Source organism: Thamnophis elegans, chromosome Z (genome assembly GCF_009769535.1).
Source record: "Thamnophis elegans isolate rThaEle1 chromosome Z, rThaEle1.pri, whole genome shotgun sequence".
NCBI lineage: Eukaryota > Metazoa > Chordata > Lepidosauria > Squamata > Colubridae > Thamnophis > Thamnophis elegans.
Window position 1 is genome coordinate 90054843 of NC_045558.1, and position 24857 is coordinate 90079699.

The 24857-nt window shown below is 38.1% G+C and overlaps 1 protein-coding gene across 1 annotated transcript in view; it reads left to right on the forward strand.

Annotated features, from left to right (window-relative positions):
- The first annotated feature begins 12257 nt into the window (after window positions 1-12257).
- PARM1 (prostate androgen-regulated mucin-like protein 1) overlaps window positions 12258-24857 on the forward strand; it is a 43173-nt gene continuing 30573 nt past the window's right edge. The window contains exon 1 of the mRNA XM_032237462.1: window positions 12258-12524. Coding sequence (XP_032093353.1) covers window positions 12467-12524 — 58 coding nt within the window. The 5' untranslated portion in view covers window positions 12258-12466. The remainder of the gene's footprint in view (window positions 12525-24857) is intronic.

The window sequence follows — 24857 nt, forward strand, 5'->3', positions numbered from 1 at the left end:
GAGACCTTGCAATGACATACTTAGGGAAAAATAATAGACAGAACAGACAAACTCAAAAGAAGTTGGAATCAGAGTACAAAAGTCTGGAGACAGAGATACAGAAAAACCCACAAAATAAAAAAGTAAAAAATATGATGGAACTGCAAAGACATAAATGGAACCTGATAGAAAATGAGGACTTGGCAAATAAAATAAAATCGGCAAAATAAAACTTCTTTAAAAATGCAAATAAACCAGGATGCTGCTGGCTTATAAGATGAAAAAGACATTGAGTAGAAGGCGCCTATTGGCTATAGAGGGACATGACCTCCCCCAGGGATGGCATGCCTCCCTCTGGCAAGAAAGAGATACCCCTCATAGGTACTTCATGGGACATTATATTCAGAAGATTTTGATGAGGGTCTGGGAAAAGATGAGGAAAAAATACTATCTTAGGGTTCCGTGCTGGTTGGCACCGTTAGAGGCCTTAACGCATCCCAGTGTATTTAATTGGACAAGAAACATAACATATAAAGACATTATGACAGAAGATGGCAACATGAAAACTAAGATGGAATTAGAGCAGCAGGGCAGGAATCTGGAATGGTGGGAATATTTACAGGTTAGAAACAGGTTTAAAAGTGATAGGGTACGGTTTGGGATCTACCCAAACCCTCAGGGGCTAGATAAGATTTTGTTTGGCAGAGATAAGAAAATGTTATCGAAGATTTATCAATTTTTGACCTGTCAAGATGTTAAAGAAGAGATAGATAAAAGCCTTCTAATAGCATGGGAGAGAAACTTTGGCTATGAGATTGAAATGGGCAAATGGTGGGATCTATGGAGTAAGATTATTAAACTTACAATATCTACAGCATTTAAAGAAAACATATACAAGATGGTTTATAGATGGCACTTCCCCCCAACGAGGTTAGCCAAAATGTTTCCTGGGTTATCTCCACTGTATTGGAAATGCGGAAGAAGGGATGGAAAAATTCTACCATATTTGGTGGTCTTGTACTGAGGCCACGAAATACTGGAGAAGGATTCAAAAATGGCTTAAAGAGGTTACTGGGGCAAGCATGGAATGGAAACCCGAGAATTTTTTATTAAGCATAAAACCAGAAAACATGAGTAAATCAACATGGCGTTTGAGCCTACATATAATTGTGGCTGTAAGAATAACTTATGCACAATTTTGGAAATCTACTACCATACCGTCGGAAGATGCCATAATTAAAAAGATCTATGAATGTGCAGAAATGGACAGAATGATGGGTTGGCTGAGGGACAAAGGAGAAACGGAACATTATCTTAGCTGGAACCTATGGTATATGTGGGCGACAAGGTGAATAGCAGGGACTTAAAATGGGGAAAGTCAAATAGCAGTTGTTAACAATGGGAACTAAAAGTGAACATGGGTATTGTAATAGATCCCTGAATTTTGTAACGAGAAGATGCGGCTTAGAGACTAAACAATGAGGAAGGAAAAAAAAGTTGGGCTGTGAATGACTGTCACTGCGGGGGGGGGGGTGTTGTATGTTTAAAATTGTATTTGAATTTGTATGTTTTACTCTTTAAAAAAATTGTATAACCAATAAAGATTACTTTTTAAAAAAAGATGAAAAAGGAAAGAGAAAAAAAGATTGATAAGTCAATTGGTGGATGAAGAAGGGAATATACAACATTTAAATGAAAAAAGTGAACAATAATTGAGAACTTCAACAAGTTGTATCAGCATGAGAGAGATCCAGAATATGACAAAAATAAGACAATATTTAGAGAAAACTAGAATAACCAAAATCCCAGAAAAAAATTAAGAAGGCACTAGAAGAAAGAATTACAATGATGGAGGTAACAGAAGGCATCAAAAGGAAATCACCAGGACCAGATGGATTACCTGCAGAACTGTACCAAACACTACAAGAAGTATTAAGCAACGTAATGTTGGAACTATTCAATGACTTATTAAGAGAAATCTAGCAAAGAAAACTAGCAAAGATGTTTAAAGACAAGTAAGGGAAATGTTGGAAATGTCAACAAGCAATAGGTTCATACTATCATATGTGGTGAACATGTGCAGAAGCAAGGAAATATTGGACTAAAATAAGAGTATGGTTAAAGAAAATGTTACAAGAAATAGAATTCAGACCAGAGATATTTTTACTAGGTATTATCCTAGAGAAATTCAAGAAAGAGGATACTTATTTGATTATACATGTAACTACAGCAAGGAGAATTGTATTTGCCCAAAATTGGAAATCAAATAAGCTACCAACAGATGAAGAGACAATAAAAAAGATATTAGATTGTGCAGAGATGAATAGGTTGACACTGAAAATAAAGGATAAGGAGGAATCTGTGTACTTCAAGATGTGAGGAAGATTTTATGATTGACTAGAGAAAGCAAGCGAGAAAAGAAAGTTGGGAGGAGATAAAGTACCCAGACAACGTGTTATTAAATGGAACAGGTGGGAAGAAGGGGAAAACAGAAAAGAAAATATTAAATATATAAATATATATTCAAAAATGAGATCTAAAAAGGGGGAAACATAACTGGGGTAGACTAGCGAAGGTAAGAGAATAAGAAATGATACTAAATTATATTTGGGTAAGATGACCAGATGTCCCGCTTTTGGCGGGACAGTCATGATTTTTCAAAATTTGTCCCGTGTCCCGCGGCGTGTTCAAAAAGTCCCAATTTTCCAAAAGTAAGAAAAGTCGCCGAATCATCAATTTTAAAAAGGACGCCATTAAAAAAAAGTTGTTATTTCTCTGAAGTGTCGTTCCCGATGTGGCCTTTAGAGAGCAGTGGTTTCTCTCCCTCTGCTCGGTTCGCTTGCAGCGCCCAACGAGGGGCGAGGCTCCCTCTCCTTCTGTGTGTGTGTGCGCCGACGCATGATGTTTTTGCGGCAGCCATCTGGCGGCCTCAGGTGGGGGGAGGCTTTCCGGCGGCAGCAGCGTGGCGAGGAGGAGGCTCGGTCCCAGGCCAAGCGGCTCAGCCATTGGAAGTTTTTTTTTGCCTGCTTCTCTTGGGCGCCGCTCTCCCTGCAGCAATGCTGTGCAAGCCGCTGTCAGCAACCTGGTCTGGGTGAGCCGAGGGGAGGCAGGCAGGGATCCGGTTGGGAGAGGCTGGTGATGGGGGTGGCTTTTGAAAGGGTTGGGGGGAGTTGGGGGAAGGCAATCGGGGGAAGCCTTTTTTTTTACAGCTCAGGTGCTCTGAGCCCCCCCCCCCCATCAATGGTGTCCTGCTTTACCCATCTTAAAATCTGGCCATTTTATATTTGGGTCTGCGGAAATACCATCCCAAGGAAACATAAACTGAGTTTTGAAATATACACCAACAATAATAGAAAAAGAAAGGGAGAAAGGAAGAGAGAATAAAAGGAAGATGGGAGAAAGAAGAAAGAAGTAAGGAGAGGAGGATGAAAGGGAGAGAAATAGGGGGAGAGAGGGTAGGAAGGGGAGGAGGAAGAACAGGAGTAGGAGAAAGCAAGGGAAGAAGGAAGGGGAAGGAGAGGAGGAAGGAAGGAAGTAGAGAAGAGAGGGAGGGAGAAAAGAAAGGGAAAACAAGGCGGTGTTACAAAAGAAAGGGATGGTAAATAAAGCAACCCAAAATGTACATTATAACTTATTAAATGAAATAATAAATGTATAAGAATGATAAATGTAAAGAAGAATAACAATTGTGTGGATATATATTAAAATGGTATGTAAGAGAATTTTTAAAAAAAGAAATTGTGGGTGCTCCATCACTGGATGTTTTTAAGAAGAGATTGGACATCCCTTTGTCAGACATGGTATAAGGTCTCCTGCTTGAGCAGACATTTGGACTACATGACCTCCAAGATCCTTTCCAACTCTGTTATTCTATTATAATGAGAACTGTGTAGAATTTTGGAGCCATTGCTCTTGGTGAATTTATTAACTTTAATTTAGTTATTACTGTCAGCTACATTTTAATTCTTCTGCAATTTTTATACACAATATCATGCAGAAACTAAATCTTCCTTAGTTCAACAGAAAAAAATTCTCATAAGATGCATGTAAAAGCATGGCATACACCCACAAGACCATTTTAGTTTTTAATGCAACTTTATTAATTTAAAGAAAAGATAAACTACAACATAACAGCATAAAAGAGGGAGAATTCAAACTGTGTTTTAAAGAAGCATTGACCTGATTGCATCTCCAGCAAAATGCTGCTTTTCAGTACAGTCCTTTTCTATACAAATATAATTATAGAGTCCAATAAATTTAAAATATTATTTTTGTATATGTTGTAATTTGTGGTCCACTGACACTATTGTTAGAAATTAAGACACTTTCCCATTCTCTAAAAAATATATAGAAACCTCTAGTTCTTGATTCCTATCATTTCTTAATATTTGCAATCAAATTAATTTATTATAACAAATATTTACAGAAAGGTATTTAGGTATTTTTGTTTTAAAGGATTTAATAGGTTGTACTAGTATCTCAGGTGTGTCAGAAGCTGAGGCTGCAGCTAGTCCATACAATGTTAACAAATGTTGTAGTATAACTATTGTCATTGGTTTACCATATTAAATTTATATGGTGTCCATCTACCTATCCAGGATTACAACTGATAATTTTCATAAAAAATAATCTATCCATCTCTTCAAAACCACTTTTTCATTTAAAGTCATCAAAATGCTTTTAAGATAGGAGTTGATTTTATTAACAAAATAAAAATGAGCAAATATACAGATTAAATAGCAGATGGAATTAGCAAAAATTTTTTAAATGAATTTGTAAAATCATGAGAAAAAAATAGAATAAATGTATTAATTCTTCTGATATGAAAACATTAAAAAATAATGAAAGGTTATCTTAAGACAGAATTTCTTAATTATGGCATCTTTCTTAGATAACCATTTTAATAACATTTTCAAATTTAAAAATTATATTGAATTTTGATTGATGGGATGGAACACTCTTGAGATTCTTTGACCAGTAGGTGACATCCAAAATTTAGCACAAGTCCCAGACAAATACAGATTTATTTTGTATGCATATTATATAACCCTACAAAATCAGTATGATAAAAAATTAACCGCAGGTATACAACTATTTTAAAATTCAGAAAATTGGGATGCTCATTGGTAATCTATGGATTTGTTTTACTAGTGGTACATTTGAAGAGACGTTTAAAATAAACTAATACTAGCAGAACTTTTTAAAAAATAGTTACATGAAATTATTATTGTATCAGAGATGGTTTGCTACCAGTTAATACCAAATCGGGCAAACCAGTTGTGGCAACAGTGGGAAGCTATGCACAGAAGCGTTGCGCAAGCGTGCAATTGCACTGGTAGTAAAATAAATTCTAACCCACCACTGTACTGTATGATAAAGTCAAACCCATGACATTAGCTATTTTAATACTATATTATTTTTGTGTTATATGTACCAATGTTCCCTCCAAGCTGTGCGCATGCGCAGTTGCGCACATAACAAGAAAACACCACAAAGAAATTTCAAACTGCAGCACAGTGTTTTTTAACTCTCTCTTCCATCTGGTGATTGGTGAAATCAAGGAAGACTCTGCCCAGAGACTGATGACGCTGCAGAAGGGAGAATTCCCATTGGGGCTTTGTCAGTTCCTGGGAAAACATTATTCGCTGGTTGTAGCCTGTGTTTCTCTGCACATCTGGGGTTTTTTCAGGCATTGCGTCGTCTGAAGCCCTATTCTGGACTGGGCAATCTTTCCGCGATCCCCTCGCTTTGCAGAGAGAGGGAAGCAGCATGGAATTGAACTGCCTGAGCCAAAGGGGTCCATGGGATCTTGAGACTTGATTTTTGAGCAGTACCAATCCTTTCCACTCTTTCCTTTCCCTTTCTGTCCTTCTTCTATTTTCCTTTCCTTTTCTTTTTCCTTTCCTTCCTCTTTTCCTTTCATTTCTCCTTTCCTCTCCTTTTTCCTTTCCTTTCCTTTTCCTTCTTTTCCCTTTCCTTTCCTTTCTCCTTTCCTTTCCTTTCTCCTTTCCCTTCCTTTCTCCTTTCCTTTTTCTTTTCATCTTTTCCATTTCCTTTCTCTTTTCCTTTACTTCTTTTCCATTTCCTTTCCTTTCTCTTTTCCTTTCCTTTTTTCCAATTCCTTTCCTTTCCTTTTTTCCATTTCCTTTCCTTTCTCCTTTCCTTTCTCCTTTCCTTTCTCCTTTCCTTTCTCCTTTCCTTTCTCCTTTCCTTTCTCCTTTCCTTTCCTTCTTCTTTTCCTTTCCTTTTCTTTTTCCTTTCCTTCTTTTCCATTTCCTTTTCTTTTTTTTCTTTTCCTTTCTCTTTTCCTTTCTCTTTTCCTTCTTTTCCATTTCCTTTCCTTTCTTTTTCATTTCCTTTCTCTTTTCCTTTCCTTATTTCCTTTTCCCTTCTTTTATCTTTTTCCTTCCCTTTCCCTCCCTTCTTCATCCTTTCCTTTCTTCTTCCATTTCCTTTCCTTTTTCCTTTCCTTCTTTTCCATTTCATTTCCCTTTTCCTTTCCTTTCTCCTTTCCTTTCTTCTTTCCCATTTCCTTTCCTTTCTCTTTTCCTTTCCTTATTTCCTTTTCCCTTTTTTCTTTTCCCTTCCCTTCCCTTTCCCTCCCTTCTTCATGCCTTCCTTTCTTCTTTCCCATTTCCTTTCCTTTTTCCTTTCCTTTTTTTCCATTTCTTTTCCTTTCTCTTTTCCTTTCTTCTTTCCCATTTCTTTTCATTTTTCCTTTCCTTCTTTTCCATTTCCTTTTCTTCTTTCCCTTTTCCTTCCCTTTCCCTCCCCCTCTCTTCCCTTCCTTCCTTCCTGGGGGTTTGAGGGAGAGGGAGGTGATACTTTTCCTCCTTGCCCCCCTCCCCAACATCTGCTCTGATGGCAATTATGGCTAAAAAAAAATTCAGGTGCTCAGGCATGAAAATGTGCCGCTCAAACACTAGACTTTTCTGCACATGCTGAAAAAAAAATTAGAGGGAACATTGATATGTACTACATATTTTTGATTCTGGTTCCTAATAACTTTGAAAAGACTATCTACCTGAAGAGCACTCTCTTGATTTCTTGGTTAACCAGAAACAACAAGGTAATAAATCAGATTTTGGACATGAAAGCAACACAGAAAGCAATCTTTCAAACTTTTTCTGTGTGAGTTTGACAAGCACTGAATAAATAATACAATGTGTGTTCAAAAGAGTTGTTCTTCATGGTATTGGTTTTTCTCAGCTAGGTCTATCAGGCTATGTTAACATCAGTCAACACGAACTTCTTATTAAACATTAAAAATATAAAATTGGAAAATTTGTAAAATAAATTTTGTGGCTTGGGAAATAAATGTAGTGTTAAATAATTTCTAGTTTCTTCAGTTTGAAGTTATGCTTGGAGGAAACATTCATTACCCAATCTATTACTCCAATCAGTATATTTACATTTCAACATTGTGCCAACACCTAGTTATTTTGAAGGAAGCAATGGCAAGCCATTCATAGTTCTCTCAGAGGAGGGCAGGAGAGGATAAATGACAAAGTATGTCAAGCCATGCAAATTCCGTTCTTATGTACTGATGTGCAATAAAGGATTGCAAATACAAATAGGTGAAACCTATACTGCAGTATGACACATTTCATCATTTTGGGAGGATTGGACATGTATGAAACCACTTGGATAATTATTCTGAGAAATCCACTTGGATGTGTCCATGAAGTCACTAGGAAAGTTGGCTTTTACCTGTAATCTTTTTGATATAGGTGACTATGTACCTGCTTTTAAACTCTGCAGATATGAAACTATTATGAAGTGAATTCTCTATGGAAACCTCCTATAATTTCTAAAAATTTAAACAGTAGTTAGATAGTAGTAGGCATCTACTTTCTAATTATTGCACTGATTAGTTGCAATATCAGATAATTAATGAACCAGATCAATTTATTGGAGTCAGGAAAATAAAAGACGCAATATGATATTGTTTTCACTATCATCACATGCAATATCCAAAGCTTCAATTTTTCTTTGGTTCCAAGACATAACCAGAGCTTCAGGGCCTTTAATCCTCTTCCAGCAGAGCCACCACTGTTTCCACCTTTGTACTTTGAGTGACCAACTTGCTCCCAGGTTTTCATGCTTTGCAGAAAAACCATTTATTTATCTCCCAGCTAATCAACACCTACATAAAAACATTGGATGAAGTCACTTAGAGACCTAAAGTAAGATGGCATGGGTAAGCAATATTTGGGTGATATCATAGATTTGATGAACCCAATGGTGGGCTTCAAAAATTGCAGCAATAGGTTTGCTGCCCCATTGCTGGGTGGGCATGGCCATGGTAGGCGTAGCCTAGTCAGCCTCCTGCACCATGGCGGGGGGGCATTTTTTTTCTCTCCCCATATGCTCTAGATGCTTTCCTCGAGTCTCTGGGAGGGCGGAAATTGCTTCCTCCTGGGCTCCGAAGGCCCTCCAGAGAAACAGGCCTGTTTCCATACTTCCAGAACCTCCGGTAGGCCCATTTTCCCCTTTACCTGAGCCTCCTGGGCCCTGCACTTACCTGGCATGATGAATGGGCCATGTGGAGACTCCTCGGAAGGGAGGGTTGGAGTGGGGCAGGCAGGGGCAGCCAGCGTGAGATTTGGGGGTTCACCAAACTGGGTAGAATCCTAGCTAGAGGATTGCCCGAATCCATGCGAACCCCTCAGCAACCCACTCCTGGATGAACTCCAATAATTGAAGGTCAGCATGGATAAGATAATTGTTGAGTCATCCTACTCTAGATGGGATTCAAACTGTGTCAACAGTAAAGAGAACTGAGGGACAAAAGTTATCAACGTTGAGTGATACAGCATGTATTTTGCATGGTAACATCCCAAAGTAATTTACCTACTTTTTCAAATAACTTAAATGAATTCCCTACCTCAAAGTGTATGGTACCAAGAGAGGCCATGTATGATAACATCACAGAAGAGCAATGTTTTTCTGTTAGAAGACAAATATAAAAACAATCACAATTTGATGCTTTTTTATTTTTATTTTATTTTAGCTAGGTGTGTCTAACTTATTGAAGAGAAGATTAGGGATGAAATGATAAATGCCTTCTAATACTTGAGCTGCTGCCACAAAGAGTCAATTGACTTATTTTCCAAAGCCCAGTCTATCCTAGACAGCAGGATAGAAATAAAGGATGGAAGCTTGTTAAAGAAGCTTGTTAAAGATTTCTCCTTAAAACTAAGGAGAAAATTCCTGATCATGAAAACAATTAATAGTCAATAGCTTGTTTCCAGGAGTTGTAGGTGCTCCCTTTTTAAAATGTGTGGGTTTCAACTTTCAGAATTCCCCAGACCACTCTAGACAGCTTTAGTTTCTTTTTGCTGGGACTTCTTTAACTGCCAAGTAAAGTTAAGAAATACTAACGTGAAGAAAAGAGCCTATTATAGTGCTTGAAGCAGTCATAGTAATACTGTTTTGATCTTTCATTTACAGTGCCTTATTTATTTTTATTATAAAGTGATTTTATGCCATTTATTCTAAGTGCCTTGTCCAAATTACACATAGCTCAATGCCTATACACACACACGCGCGCGTACGCACACACACACACACACACACACAGAGATCTGTTGCAGAACAAGATATGCAAAAATTTACACTGTTTTCTAGCCACTGCTGTTATAAGATAAAGTCTTCTGCATTTGTGATTTAATGCCATAGAGATGGATTTAAATTGCCTTTGCAGTAATCCCTGTTTATTGTTGGCTTCTTATGCACTCTAGATGCTATACTCTTGAATACAGGGCTCATCTGTAAATAGAAAATAGGAGCCGCATCTAACTATTGATTTCACACTCACTCAAAATCTTCCCACATGTACACCGTCTCTTATCAAGTGCAGGAGTCTGATTAGGAAATTTTACTTCTAAATTGCACTTACATATTAAGGAACAATGGATAGGGACATATAATATGTCTAAGAATAAGGCCCATTTAATTCTGTGGTATTTATGACAATGTGGATAGAATTATGCCATTGGCTGTGAAAGTAAGCAATATGAGATTCCCATCCTGAGGGAGATAGAAGAATGTGAGTCATTGGATGCCTCTTGGGATGTGGTTGGATTTTATCTTGTTCTGTTTCTAATTTATTGTACACTACCCGGGGCTGCAATGTTTGAGTTGGCCAGACATATAAATTCTATAAATAAGTACATAAATAACTGTTACATTGCCTTGTGTTGCAATATATGTAAGTTTTGTTAGCCGTTTAGAGTTTTGGGATTCCATAAACCCATAAATTAATAAACACAGCAAGATATTTAACCTGCAGCTGGGCCCACAACCTGAAATATACTATTTTTGCAGCATTTCCCCTCAAGCAGCACCTAAAGTACTTAATTGCTGAATTTTCCCAATGTCCAACATGTTGTGGGGTGACAGGAGTCTATGTGAATTCTGCAAAGACAGAAGTCTGTGTATTCTATGCCAAAGGACAGTTTTCAAAAATAAGAGAATCTTATTTTTTGTAACGGGTCTAAACCAAAGCACTCTTAAAGCAAAATTTCTGAGGGAATTGGCAGATATGACCTCAGAACCACTGAACCATATATATCAAAGATCCTGGAACACCAGGGAACTACCAGAGGACTGGAAAAGAGCTGATGTTCACATCTTAAAAAAATGGAGCAGCCATGCATATGGCCTGTGGGTGTGCCCCTGCCGCTCACACAGAATCATCTCCTCTACTTTCCTCACCGGTCTGCCAGCCCAGAAAGTTTGGAGGGGGCACTGGAATAGGTGGTACTTAGATCAACAGTATAACTGCAAGAGTGATCTTGGTGTTCTAGTGGACAACCACTTAAACATGAATCAGCAGTGCTCTGCATTTACCAGAAAAAGCCATTGCAGTTCTAATTTCCATTAGCAGAGGGATAGAATTAAGACTGCATTAAGTGTTAATACCATTTTATAATGCCTTGGTAAGACCACACTTGGAATATTGCATCTAGTTTTGTTTGCCAGAATATAAAAAGGATGTTAAGACTCTAGAAAGAGTGCAGAGAAAAACAATAAAGATGATTAGGGAACTGGAGGCTAAAATATATGAAGACTGGTTGCAGGAACTGGGTATGTCTAGTTTATTGAAAAGAAGGACTAGGGGAGACATGATAGCAGTGTTCCAATATCTCAGGGGTTGCCACAAAGAAGAGGGAGTCAAACTATTCTCCAAAGCACCTGAAAGCAAGACAAAAAGCAATGGATGGAAACTAATCAAAGAGAGAATCAACCTAGAACTAAGGAGAAAATTCTTTACAGTTAGAATAATTAATCAGTGGAATGGCTTATTTCCAGAAATTGTGAGTGCTCCAACACTGGAGTTTTTAAGAGATTTGGACAACCTTTTGTTTGAAATGGTATTGAGTTTTCTGCTTGAGAAGGGGGTTGGATTAAAAGATCTCAAAGATTGCTTCCAACTCTTGTTCTATTTTAAAAAATCAAAGTAGTAAAAAAGTCCCAAAGGTGTTTTGGATTTTCTTTTCTTTTTTTAGGACAGTTCGCTTCTCATCCAAGAAGCTTCTATAGCTCTATAGGATAGTGGGGAGTGGAAGGATTTCTGGATTATTGCTATTTATCCAAAGTAATATGTGTGAAAACACTCTGGGATGCTATATGCTCGTGCTTTACAAGTCTGGATATTAGTTATAATTTGTACACTATCAAAACTCATACAAAAAGACAATAATGAGTTTGCAAAATAAATTCGGTTGATATTATAGAAATTTTGAGCAATCAAAACTGTGCATAAAATTAACTTCTCTTTCAAAAGGGTGAGAAACCTGTTGCAGATATCATTTGCCAGCTGAAACTTGCAAATTGGGGACAAAGGTCCAATTTCACATTACAAATGCTGACGTGTTATTTTGATTTCCGTATAGGCTTAATAAACTGTAATATACTAAATTTAATCCGTTTGTAAGAATGAAAAGTTGAGACAACTGACGATTCGTTTTTCAAAAATATTTTTAAAGCTAAGCCAGACAATTATATTACTATACTGTATTCAGAAGTCGGCTGAAGAGGGCGGGGGACGAAACTCTGCAAGCCGAAGATGCGAATAATCAGCCGGAGCAGGTAGCAGGGCGTTGTGACAACCACCTATCCTCCAGACTAGGGACAAGCAATGCCTGGTTCGACTTGCGGGCACTTGCTAAATCTGTTGGCACCGTCCAGCAGGGGCCGCCCTGGAACAGAGCGCGGACGGCAGCGCCGGGAGCCGCGAAGGGCGGTAAGTGGCAGTGGGCGGTGGACGGAGACCCAGCGAGGGAGGCGTTTCATTGCTGCAGTCTTGGGCGAAAGAAAAAAAACCCGCTCTTCTTGAAGTGATCAGAGGAAGTGCTCACAATTCGGGTGGTAGGATTTTTGCCCGCCTCTCTCAAAACCGCGCAAGAAAGCGACTCGGAAGCCAGCAAGGCCGCCTTGCCGTTCCAGGACTTCGGGCTCCAGCCGGTGAATTGGCACGACCATGTCTCCTGAAGGTGGCAGGGCACCCTCCCTCCTCTGTCTGATTGTCATAGCTGCCGGTAAGGAAGCGGGAAGTGCAGTTGTTAAATAAAGTTTACCAGCGAAGCCGCTCGCGCGCAGAGCCTTGTATTTAACCAATAAGCAAGTGGCCTGCGTTCGCACTATTCGCTTATGCATAACTTATTCGTGTTTCGCTTCAACCAGTTTTTTGCATTTTCACAACTCGGCGACGAGCTATAAATTAACCGGCTGGATTAGTGTATAACAGCTACGTTAATTTGCTAATTTGTAGTTTAGGCCGTCAGGTATAAGTTACGCAGCTAGCGTGTCAGTGTTAAGTTGCAGCCTATTAGTAAGATCAGAGGCACCAATTCTGGCCAGGTCAGGATATAAATAGAGTTGATCAAAAGCTGGACGTGAGTCAGCAGTTCGATGCAGACGGAAAAAAGAAAAGCTAATACTTCGTTTGAATTAAGACGATCTTATTCTCAAAGTCGTTTGAAATAATAGCTCCACTGAAGACTCCTACCGCACCAAGTGGGTGCATCGCCGTGGAAGAAGATCGTAGAAATAAGTAAAAAGAGTTCAGGAAAAAGTGTAAAGATGATGAGCCGCTAGGTCAAAATCTATAAGGTGAAAGTGAAGTGGGCACGATCAAGTCTGGGAGAGAGAAGGTGGAAAGATGAGGCTGGATGGCAGATATTCTGCCAATATCCGAAGCCTCTTGCGCACATTGGGGCAAAGAAGGCAAGGTTATTAAAGCGCTGGGTGGGTGGCTGGGGGGGGGGGGTCGTCACTTTATAGTGGTAACAACTGTTCAACGACGACGCCAATTACCACAGGAGATAGATGTCTCTGCCCTCCCCCTCCTCCCCTTTCTCGATAAGACAGCCATCTGTTGGACAAGTTGTATTTCTGGATATTTTACATTAAAAGAGTGCTGTAGCCTTGATCACCTCAAAAATTCTCATCCATTCTCTGGCAACATAACACAAATGAATTTTTTGAAGCTGCTAGCCAGCATGGGTCATCTGAAGATCCTTTCAGTTGATTTGTTGTGTAAAAAAAGAAAAAGAAAATACAACACACACAGCCTCCCGTTTTCATTTGAAAGCCTGCAAATTACAGATTTTTCAAGTGAAAAATCTGTCCTTCAAAATGAGTTATGGTCCTAAGTCCTAAGTATCAGACATAGTGGTATGAGGCATGGAAATAGTTGGTTAGAAATACCAAGCAAATAGAATATGCTTTTCTAATGGAAATGCTAGAACTGAAAAGATAATGTCAAAAGAATATGCTATTTCAAGTTCTCTTTTTAAAAAGTGTGTGTGATGGGAGGGAGGGGGCAGAGGATTGAGGGCAAAGCTCTTCAAAGAAACCACACAGAGAAATCAGAAGGTGGGAGAGATAAAATTGGAGAAACCAAACTTAACCATTACAAACTACTTTCATAATGAGAAAGGCAAGTAGTGTAGTAAACAGCAGGAGATCTAGATGATGGCATGAAGAATAAGTACAAGGATTCTATTTGGTTTCCATTTAAGTTAAATTGTTGCTGACAATTGGCTCTGTCTAATATATTTGGCTTTGTCTAATAGGTGTGTTACTGCAGGCATATATTTTAATTTATTCTTTATAAATCCCGATTAGTTTGCAGCAATTTAGAAGTTTTATATTATAATAAAACAATGCATTTTAGCAATCATCATATGTATAGTCCAACATTGTAGGTGTAAAAATTATGTAAACTTCTGAATATTTATGAAAATGTACTGATGAGTCCATTTCACTGTGGTACTGTGATACAGCAGTTGTGTTACTTACATTTCCACTAGCATTTTCTGCAATAAATACACAGCACCCTGTGATGTGCACATGCAGCTAGTTCTCAACCGGGACCGGAACTTCTATTCCTAAGGAAATGATCATTAACTGAATCAGATATAATTTTTTTTTGCTAGGGTTGCTAAGCAAATCATATGGTTTTTAAGTGAATCTGGCTTTCCCGTTGACTTGATTGCCAGAGGCCCCTTGGGAAGGTCACAAACAACAATCACATGCCCCCGAGGCACTGCAACCAGTCAAAAATACATGCTGGTTGTCAAGTGCCTGAATTTTGATTGTGTGTCTATAGGGAACTGCAATGGATTGTAAGACACTCTGATGGTCGTAAGGGCAAGGATTGGTTGTAAGCCACTTTTCTCATTACCATAATAACTGCAAACAATTTTTAAATGAATGGTTCTAAGTAGATAATGATCTGCATATGAAAAACACCTTTCTTTTACTTGACACATTCCATATATATTCCTACAATTTGGAAAGTTGAAGAGCAAAATAACTAGAGAAAACTGTTTCAGTGGATAATGAGCAACTAATCAGGTTGACATGCATGGAATTGTACATAACAGAGGTAGAAAAGGTCTCCCCATCCGATAGCTAGCAAGCATGCCTGGAGATATCACATCTATAATGGCACAGTATTATTTTGGGTGAGCATTAATCATATATGTAATTGCTTAAGGTTTTCTTAATTGGGTTGAAGATGTACTAGGGGCATGAGTCTCTAGAAATAGGCAACCATCAGTCTTCATCACTTGATTGTCCTTGAACAACATGGCCTAACTTTCCTTGCTTTTTAGTGAATTTGCATAATTTGGATTTTGTTTATCATGAACAAACAAAGGAGCTGTTGTGGCTTTAAAGAAAGCTTGTTCAGTAACTTTGATTTCAGCAAGTGCTGAAAGATTAGAAAAGTGTTATTGTTGTTTTATAAAGGCAAATAACTACTAAGATTCCCAAAGTGTTAAACTACTTTTGCTCTCCCATACTGTTAATAAACAGTAATGAAGTGGGAAAGAGAACTACAAGAAGCATAAAGGAAGTACATAAGGTTCTCATTTGGAGATTCCAATTGGGAAAGGTAATTTGGTTGTTAAGCAAAGCAATCACTAAGTAAAACCGCAGCTATGCTTATGACCTTAGTTCAGCTTTTCTTCACTTTTATAGACTTGGGAGTAAGGCCACAGGTGGACAATGAATGGCCCCTCCCAGAGGAAATAAAAAAGGAGTGAAAGGGGAGTGAAGTTTGCAGAAGACAATTAGTTTGCTTAATTGGCTCATGACTTTCCAAGTTTTGCCAAGTTTTGCAGATACCGCCTTGTCAGCTCTCCAAGCCAGATAAGGTCTGTGACTGTAAATCCTCCTTTGAAAGAATTTGCTGGATGTGAATGAGCAGAATTCACAGTAAATTAATAAAAGGGTTTTTTGTCAGGACAAGGAGTTTGCTTCATGCTCTTGGGAAGCCTCGATCAGAATAGCTATGCAAGAGAGAACTAACTCAAAAATAAACTTCAAATGGTCAGAAGCAAATGAATAATGTATCGATTTATGGTGAACTAACTAAAGAAGTCTATGATTGGGCTCCATTAATGATGTTTATTGAAATTTTTAGGACAGATATCTAATCTGCTAATCTCCAAGTGATAAATTTAGCAGTTTTTCACAGCAGATACCCATCGCAGTATCCTTCCAATATTTATGCTAAAATTTATAAAGATATTATGGTTGCCTGGGAACGGAAAAATATTTTTTGCTTGTTGCCATAATTTGAGGTCCTTTCCTGTGTTATGACAATATTGCTGTTTTGTATATAAAGCAGCCTTGGTACACAAGACTTTCAGGTTGGTTTGAGTCAAGGCATATTTGTTGAAAAGAGTGTAACAATCCTTGCAGGCCCCCAGAATTATACATGCTTGCTTAACGCTGGCTCCTTTTTCTCCAGTGTGCTATATAAGGTAACAGACTTACAAGGACAGCTAGTTATACTTCTCAAATAATCTGCTGTTGTCACTCAGTTCTTATCTTGCATACATTTGGATTCAATAGAGGAATGGCATAGGAGTTTAATCTAGCAACTCCTGTGTTTTATTGCCTCTTGCCAAAGAGAGTTTATATCTGTACTGAGATAAGTATGTGTGTCCATCTGCCAACTGAATGTTAGAATAATACTGAGTATTATAATACAGGCTGGTTGCTGTGGAGAAAATAAGAAGAAAACAAGGAGTTGTTTATAAAAACGATGGAATATAATTTAAATAAATAATATGTGCAGGACTGGCTGCACACTAAATAAATATTATAGCAATAGCACTTAGACTTATATACCACTTCACAGTGCTTTACAGCCCTCTCTAAGTGGTTTACAGAGTCATCATATTGCCCCCAATAATCTGGATCCTCATTTTACCAATCTCAGAAGGATGAAAGGCTAAGTCAACCGTGAGCTGGTAAGAATTGAACTCCTGGAGTGAGCACTAAGTTAACCTGCAATACTGCATTCTAACCACTGCGCCACCATGGCTTTCATTATAAATGCAGTTCCCATAATTCCGAATCATTTGACACCCCAATACATCTGCAAAATATCAGGTAAAGGAGGTTGCATTTCTGGTAATTTTGAAGCAATTGGAAATATGGAATGGAGTTTCAAACAAATCAAAAATTAATAAAGTTTGCTTTTTCAGATATGCAGTTTGTAGAAGTTTAAACAACAATTTATCCTTAAGTTTCTTTTATATTTTATTGACATTATTAGAGCCCTCAGAAGCAGGGGAAAGCCTTGCATCTTAGAGTTGTATAATTTGTTTTCTGTATAGGAAGTATAATGATCTGAAATTGTACATTGTCTTACATAAAAGTTTATGTACAGTATTTTCTCTTGGGAGCTAAACAAAAACTCCTAGAAGAGAAAACATGAACCATTCTGTCAGTGGTGAAATCCTCTGAAGTCTGCTACCAGTTCAGTTCAGTAAGTCTGCGTGCATATGTGCCTGAGTTGTGCTCGCACAGGACTAACAAAGGAACATTTTGAAGCCTTCCGAGTCTGCAAAGGTAAGTAAAACAGTGAAGGGGGGTGGAATCTGCTGTGCCACATAATTTAGATAAGTTAGAAAGCAGAAAATGCGACGATTCTAGTAATATAAATCGCGCTTCACAGATGATCGGTTTTCACCTGAACTGGCAGCATTTTTTACTACTGATTCAGGTAAACTGGTCTAACCCAGTAGCATTTCACCCCTGCATTCTGCCCAATGGTGGGTTCCGGATCCCGGTGCAACCGTTACGGTGCAACGGGGCCTAGCATTCTCCACATGAACACGTGCAGTGCACGCGCATACATGTATCCTTAACTCCTGTGATGCTCTGCGATGCCTCTGTGATACTCCAGCTGCTCGGCAGAGCATCGCACAGGGGCCATATGCTCCGTAAGCCCCGAAGAGCTCAAATATAGGTAAGGACAGCGGGTGGGCTCTCTGGAGCACTGTACCAGAACGGTACCCGGTGCTCCTGGCAGGCACCGGTACATCCATACCAGGGCATACCGGTCGTAACCCACCACTGATTCTGCCTTTAAAAATTGAACTATTGGAACTATTGCCTTAAATTCATTTGTTACAGGCTTCAAAAGATTGTTAAAGTGATGCTTTGGTGTTTGTTCTGAATCTTGCTTCAACTCATATACAGCACTTAGTATATAGTGCAACAGTTTGATTTTTGCTGGCTAATTTTATAATCTGCTCTGCTAGGGTTGTTCAATAGGTTTGCTAAATGTTTAGGATCAAGATTCATCAGGAAAGAAATAGGTTCTTCTTTAAGAAAAATTGTGAGTCTTGTTTAAATCTCTTATGTGTCCAGTTTAAAAAAGAAATAGGAAACAGACCTTTGGGTAAGTGGCCGTGGTAGTGGACAGTCAGTTTATTCACTTCTTACAGTAGCCCTTGACTTACAACTAGTTGTTTAACTATTGGGCAAAGTTGTGATAGACATTTGAAAAGCTTATGACCCATCCTCAAACTTACAACTGCCAAACTTACAACCTGTGGCCATGTTATTGTATTTCAGGTGTTTTGCAACTGGCTCACATTTACAATTGATTGGAGCATCCTTTGGTCATGTGACCATGATTTGCTATTTTTTTTGCCAGTTTCCAGCAAAAATCTTCCGTTCAGAAGAATAGATTTGCTTAATGACCTTGCGATTCACTTTACAACTAACTACAGTTGCACAAAGTGCAAAAGTAAAAATGGTCATTGAATCTGGTCCAGGGTTGGGCTGCTACAGGTTCAGGAGAACCCATAGCTAACAGTATGGCTGGTTTGGAGAACCTCCAAATCCCACCCCTGGCTGATCCTGACCCTCCCACCCCATCCCATCATTCCCAGGAGTCTCCACCTGGCCTGTTTTGGATGTGAAATAAGTGCAGGGCCCAGGTGGAGGCTTGCAGAGGGAGAAAAATAGGCATCCTGGAAGTTACGGGGTGGTGGTGGAAATGAGCCTGTTTCTGGCCTCTGGAGCCCGGGGAGGCAGTTTTCACCCTCTCAGAGGCTCGAGGAAAGGCTTCCCCAGAGCCTGGGGAAGGTGAAAATGCCCTCACATTCCATGCTGCAGGAATCCGACTAGGGGCTTGGATTTTATTTTTAATAAACTTGATCAAAGTAGATAAAATAATTTTCCTAAATAATTTAAGGAAGCTAACTCTGGTCACATGTAATCAGTCCACTTACATTTCTCATTTAGCTGAAAAGGGAGAAATAGTTAGCAAATCCCTGATTTTTAAATGCAGACCCATTTTCTAGAATTTCAGTTTTCAAGGCTATTTTATAAAACCTCAAATAAAACATAAACAAAAAATAGAATCAACCTCATTGATTTGATTCTGGAATTAATCTCTTATACTTTTAAATTGATAGTCAGTGTAATTTCTTGCAATAGTGGAATTCTGCAAAAATAGTCTGTAGAAAAAGTGAACATAAAAATCGGGGCTTTTGGGTGTGCTATATGTCACATAAAAGATGGTGGGACTTCAGTCATATAATTGCAACCACCCTCTTGATTTTTTTTGACAGATCCCAAAGATGCAACTGATTGTGATAATTATAGGTTTATAAACTTCAATTTCTAAACAAATAGTATGATATATATAAATAGTAGGGAACGTGGTGGCTCAGTGGCTAAGATGCTGAGTATGTCAGCAGTTCAGCGATTCGAATCCCTAGTGTCACGTAATGGAATGAGCTCCCATTACTTGTTTCAGTTTCTGCCAACCTATCAGTTCGAAAGCATGTAAAAATGCAAATAGAAAAAATAGGAACCACCTTTGGTGGGAAGGTAACAGCGTTCCGTTTCCCTTCGGCATTTAGTCATGCTGGCCACACGACCATGGAGAAGTCTTCAGACAGCGCTGGCCCTTCGGCTTTGAAATGGAGATGACCACTGCCCCCTAGAGTGAGGAATGACTAGCACATATATGCGAGGGGAATCTTTTCCTTTAATGCCAAAAACCATTTTAAAAAGTTTCTTTCCATATGTGAGAAACAAGAAGAAAATCAAGGTAACAATAAGTTTACTAATGGGAGCAAACCAAAGTTACCTGTAAATGTGATTCCGGAATATTCTTTCTTGCTAGACTGAATAAAAGGCATTCAGACTTAATTTTATAGGAGTGTTTGGGCTGTAGATTATTGTTTATCTTCTAGACATGTATAGTTTCATTTCTTATCCAGTAACAGACATTTCCTGTCTTGGGTATGTTTCTGTCCTATGCCCTTCAGTCCTCACTGTAATGAACTCTCTCTTTCAACAGATCTGCCCCACCCAACCAGGCAATGGAAACTGATGCAGCAATTACTTATTTTAGCTTGCATTGTGTTAACACCTTCCTTCCCACGTCATATGTGCAAAGTTCAAAGAAAGAAAAAGTCTTCTCTTGTGTTAATTGGGAATTCCAGGAGATCTTTAAGCCTAGTATTTTGGTAGTTAATTTGGAGAGGCCTAGACATTTTGTCCCGTGCTACCAGATTATAGTTTCAACCAGCACAAATAGGTATGGGGGAAAAGTATTTGCAAAGCAAAAACAAACATTTTTTAAATTTGTTTATCACATTGTTATTATTTTTATAAATAACTCAAGGTGCAAAGCAAAAACAAACATTTTTTAAATTTATCACATTGTTATTATTTTTATAAATAACTCAAGGTGACATACGCACCTAATATTTGTTGTTCTTCTTATTTTCCCCACAACAACAACCCTGTGAGGTGAACTGGGATGAGAAAGAAAGTGACTGACTCAACCGGTTTGCCTGCCTAAGGCAGAGCTACACTTGTAATCTACTGGCTTCTAGCCAGGTGCCTTCACCGATAGACCAAAGTGGCTCTTTAAAAAAAAATTCAGAATATTTTAACACAATAAAACAATCAAAAACTAACTTGGTTGTTATACTTAGTCATAACGGGAACTGAAGGACTCTCAAAAGAAAGTAGTCTTCAGAGGCTTGGAATGAAAGGAGAGTCAAGATCGAATTTAATTTGGTTGGGTGGATTTCAAAATACAGATGTTGTTAGAGAAAAGGCCTCATGCATAATCTGTATCTTGTACCTCAGTGGGGTCAGTACTGTTTTCGAACACATCAGGCTGGATGGGCAGAATCATACCTGACAGGGTACATCTTGATGACAAATAAATTTTAAATAATATTTAGAGCGAATGCTGGCTGGGGAATTCTGGGAGTTGAAGTCCAGACATCTTCAAGTTGACAAGGTTGAGAAACACTGATTTAGAGTATATTAATCTACACAGCAAAGGGTCAAGTATAGATGGGTATCTATTTTTTTTTAAAGATTAGGCTTCAGAGAAGCAGGATGAAACAAATAAGTCAATTAATTCAAGCGGCAGAAAAATAAAAGCATTGAAAAAAATCATGCCTTGAACTTTGCTTATGAAACACTCCCTTCTCTTTACGTCACAGCCATTTTCAAGGTATATGCATTATCTGAAAAGAATTATCCCATATAAAACTTAAAGTCTGCTGTGCTTCGTGAGTTAAGTTTCAGCTTATTACATAATTCCTTCTAGAGCTTTGGTAAGTGATGTAGTAAAACACTCCTATTTGTTAGTCACAAGTCATGCAATATAAGGAAGTAATAAGTAGTCAGAAAGGAACAATAGATCATTCAACCTTTTTTTTACTTGCTATCTATGGGCTAGTAAATTTAGGCAGCTCTTCTGTGAAATGGTATATTAAAAAAAATCATATTGATAAAGAGTTTTGTCAGTTTTCTCTTTTGAGTTGGGGAGCAAAGTAAACCTGTTGTTGTTTTTTAGGGTTCTGTTGGTGGGTATCCCAAACCAAAAGGTATCAAAGTTGAAGGGAAATCAACTAGGAGGGACTGAGATAGGTTTCTCCATGGAAATCAGTCCTGAAAGATCCACCAAGGAAATAAAAGCAGTTTGGGCTTATTTTTCAGACGCAAATAGGAGAGGCAGAATAACTGGGAATTCAGCTATGGTAGCTTCCATCCAGGCAGAACATATAACCAGAAGAGTCAAGCTGGAGAATGGATTGAAACTTTGGAGCCTTTCTTATGCCAGCTGCATTTCCAGCTCATTTGAGATGGAAGACAAACAACTTAAGCCCATTATGGAGTAGATCCCTTAGATGTGTGAACCAAGTCACGTGATCTTTGGCAAGTATCGTAAATGGAATTTTACTTTTTCATCCGGAAAGGTATTAAATTGATCCCTCCCACTTTGGAAACATACAAAAGAAAGGCTTTATCTTTTCTTATTCATGGTAACCTGTTTGAGCATTGGCTAAGACAGCACTGCTGATAAAACTTGGAGTGTATCAAACCCAATGACAGGCCTTACTGTTAAATAGCTGGTTGTAAATAATTGCAGGGCCTTTTTAGTTAAAGCTATTTTTTTTCTTATTAGCAGATCTTTTTACATTATAAGCTATACATTTATAAGCAATGGTTCATAACCTTTTAAATTTAGAGACTTCGTTATTTTCTTTATTGTCTAGAAATAATGTGAAGAAACCCGAGAGAACAAAACTTCCACAATACACAGCCTAAACTGTCAAATAATGTTGAAAGCTGTAAATCAAACTGTACATAAAATGTTCCTTATAGGGTCTTATCAACAGATACCAGCTTTGAAAAACTCATGAACTTTGCAGAAGTGTTAAGAAAATTTGCTAAATCTCCAAGGGCCAAAATATTTTTTAGGCGTAGGGATAATATATGCAGTTGTCTGATTAAGAACATCTGACTTAAGTACAATTACTAGATGCAAAAAGATTGCCTACAGTATTACTAAAAATGACGGGCAGTGTTCTCCTTCAAGCTGACTGTCAGTGCTTTCAGGAGCCTCTGAAACACACATTTTAATACTGTCCGCCAGTTCTAGTAATAGGCAATCTGTTTTTAAGTACAATTTCTGTCTTAAATACAAATTCAAGTTAAAGATAGAGTTCAGGAATGAGGCTTATTCTTAACCCAGGGACTACCGGTAATTAGGTTATGATAAATACTTTCTAGTAAGTGGTTGTTTTTAGTTCATTAATGGGATGTCTGTTTTATCCATTAAGGAGCCTTTAATTGATGTATGGTTTGTGTATTAACAATATTTTAATTCTTAGTTTGCGCACCACCTCCAGGCTAAAACATGTTGAAGGAATAGTTCAATCTCAAAAGTGAGAGGAACAGAATTGCCTAGCAGGACACAGTAAGACTGAGTATGGCTAGCCTTACTTTGTGAGGAAAAAATTCCAAACTTAGGGCATTGCTATGGAAAATATCCATTCCTACTTTCCTTTACATGGTTGGGATTCCACCAGGTTTAGAAGTCAGATGAAGAATAACTCCACAGACCAGGGTAGTTCATCTACTTTAAATGCTTTAAATTTGTAACTTTGTTGCTTGTTTCCTTACGATTTATATTGATATTGATTTTTTTTCCTGATTGCTTATTTGTACCCTATGACTATCATTAAGTGTTGCACCTTATGATCTTGTCTTTTTATGTACACTGAGAGTATATGCACCAAAGATAAATTCCTTGTGTGTCCAATCACATTTGGCCAATAAAGAATTCTTTTCTACTCTATTCTACTCTATTCTACTCTATTCTACTCTACTCTACCCTACCCTACCCTACCCTACCCTATCCTATCTTATCCTATCCTATCCCATCCTATCCGATTGTTTAAGTCCCAGGCTGGCAAGTTCTTACCCACAAGCATCAATATGAAAACAGCAGATTGGTGCTCTCACATTCTGGATCTTGAATTGCATTCTCACTTAGGCATTCCCAATTCTGCTTCTCCAATTGTTGCAGTGCCATAACTGTGTCTTTGGTTTCAGCCCTAGTTCTTGAAAAAGAGTAGATGGATTATTTATACACTTGCTAAGTATTGACCATTCCCTGAGGATGCTTTTGAAGCTGTGGCTGTTCTAGAAATTAGAGCAACATGAGTAAAGCCAGAACAAGAGGCAGCAGTGGCAGCCACAGAACTGGAGGGGCTGGGGTGACTTTAAAAAGCTATGCCGCTAAAGAGGGAGTAGTGACAGCAGCAGATAGGTGGATAGGTAGGTAAACTTTATTATCATATTTGACCACATGTGTCAGGATCAGCTTTTGAAACAGCTGTAGAGAAGATAGTTTAGATGGCACTGTCATAAGCATAGCATTAAATATAAGAAATGGCTGGAATTAAGGAAGTATAGTAAGCTGACAAGTAGCCCGATATGTAATCTTGATGTTATTCCATTATTTCCTATTAATGTATGTTTCTTGAGGAATTGTTCAGAAAAACATAGATAAAGTACCACTGTGTTTCCTTTGTCTAACATTAGCTGGATAAGGCATACATTGGAGCAACTTGCTCAACTGACACAATTTATCTCAAAATTAATAGAGAAGCAAGATCTTGACTTTAAATTGTAAATATGCTACACAAAGATCCATCACGGATCTGATATAATTTTTTTTTATTTAAGCGTGGATAGTCATGTGTCTTGGCAGTTTTGGCAAACATACAAAGAAAATGGTTATTTGCAGGAACTATGACTAATTAAATCTATGGGTAATTAGATCTTATACACTGGGTATACAACTATATATAGTGTTAGAATAAATCTTTCAGCCCAGTTGTATGCACTGATCATAGAACAGAATTGCTGTTACTAATTTTATTCAGGCGTATAATAATTTAAGCCATGTGGGGCTACTGTACTTAATTCTGTTTGATGTTTGCAGCAGCCTTATTCCAGCAAGAACGAGAAATTATGGGAATTATGCTCCAGCACATCTGAAGAATTGGGAAGCTGTGGATGTGCATTAGAAAATAAGTGAAAAATAGTGCTCAGATCTGTTATTTCTCTTTCTCCTCTCTTTTCATAGAATATATAACATTTAACAAGAATCGGAACATAGTAGGAATCATTTCAGACTTGTTACTTTTCTCTCTTTATTTCCCACACTTCTTTTCAAAGGAAAATGTATGCTTCAGCATGAGATTTTTGGGTCCATCAACAGAGCAGGA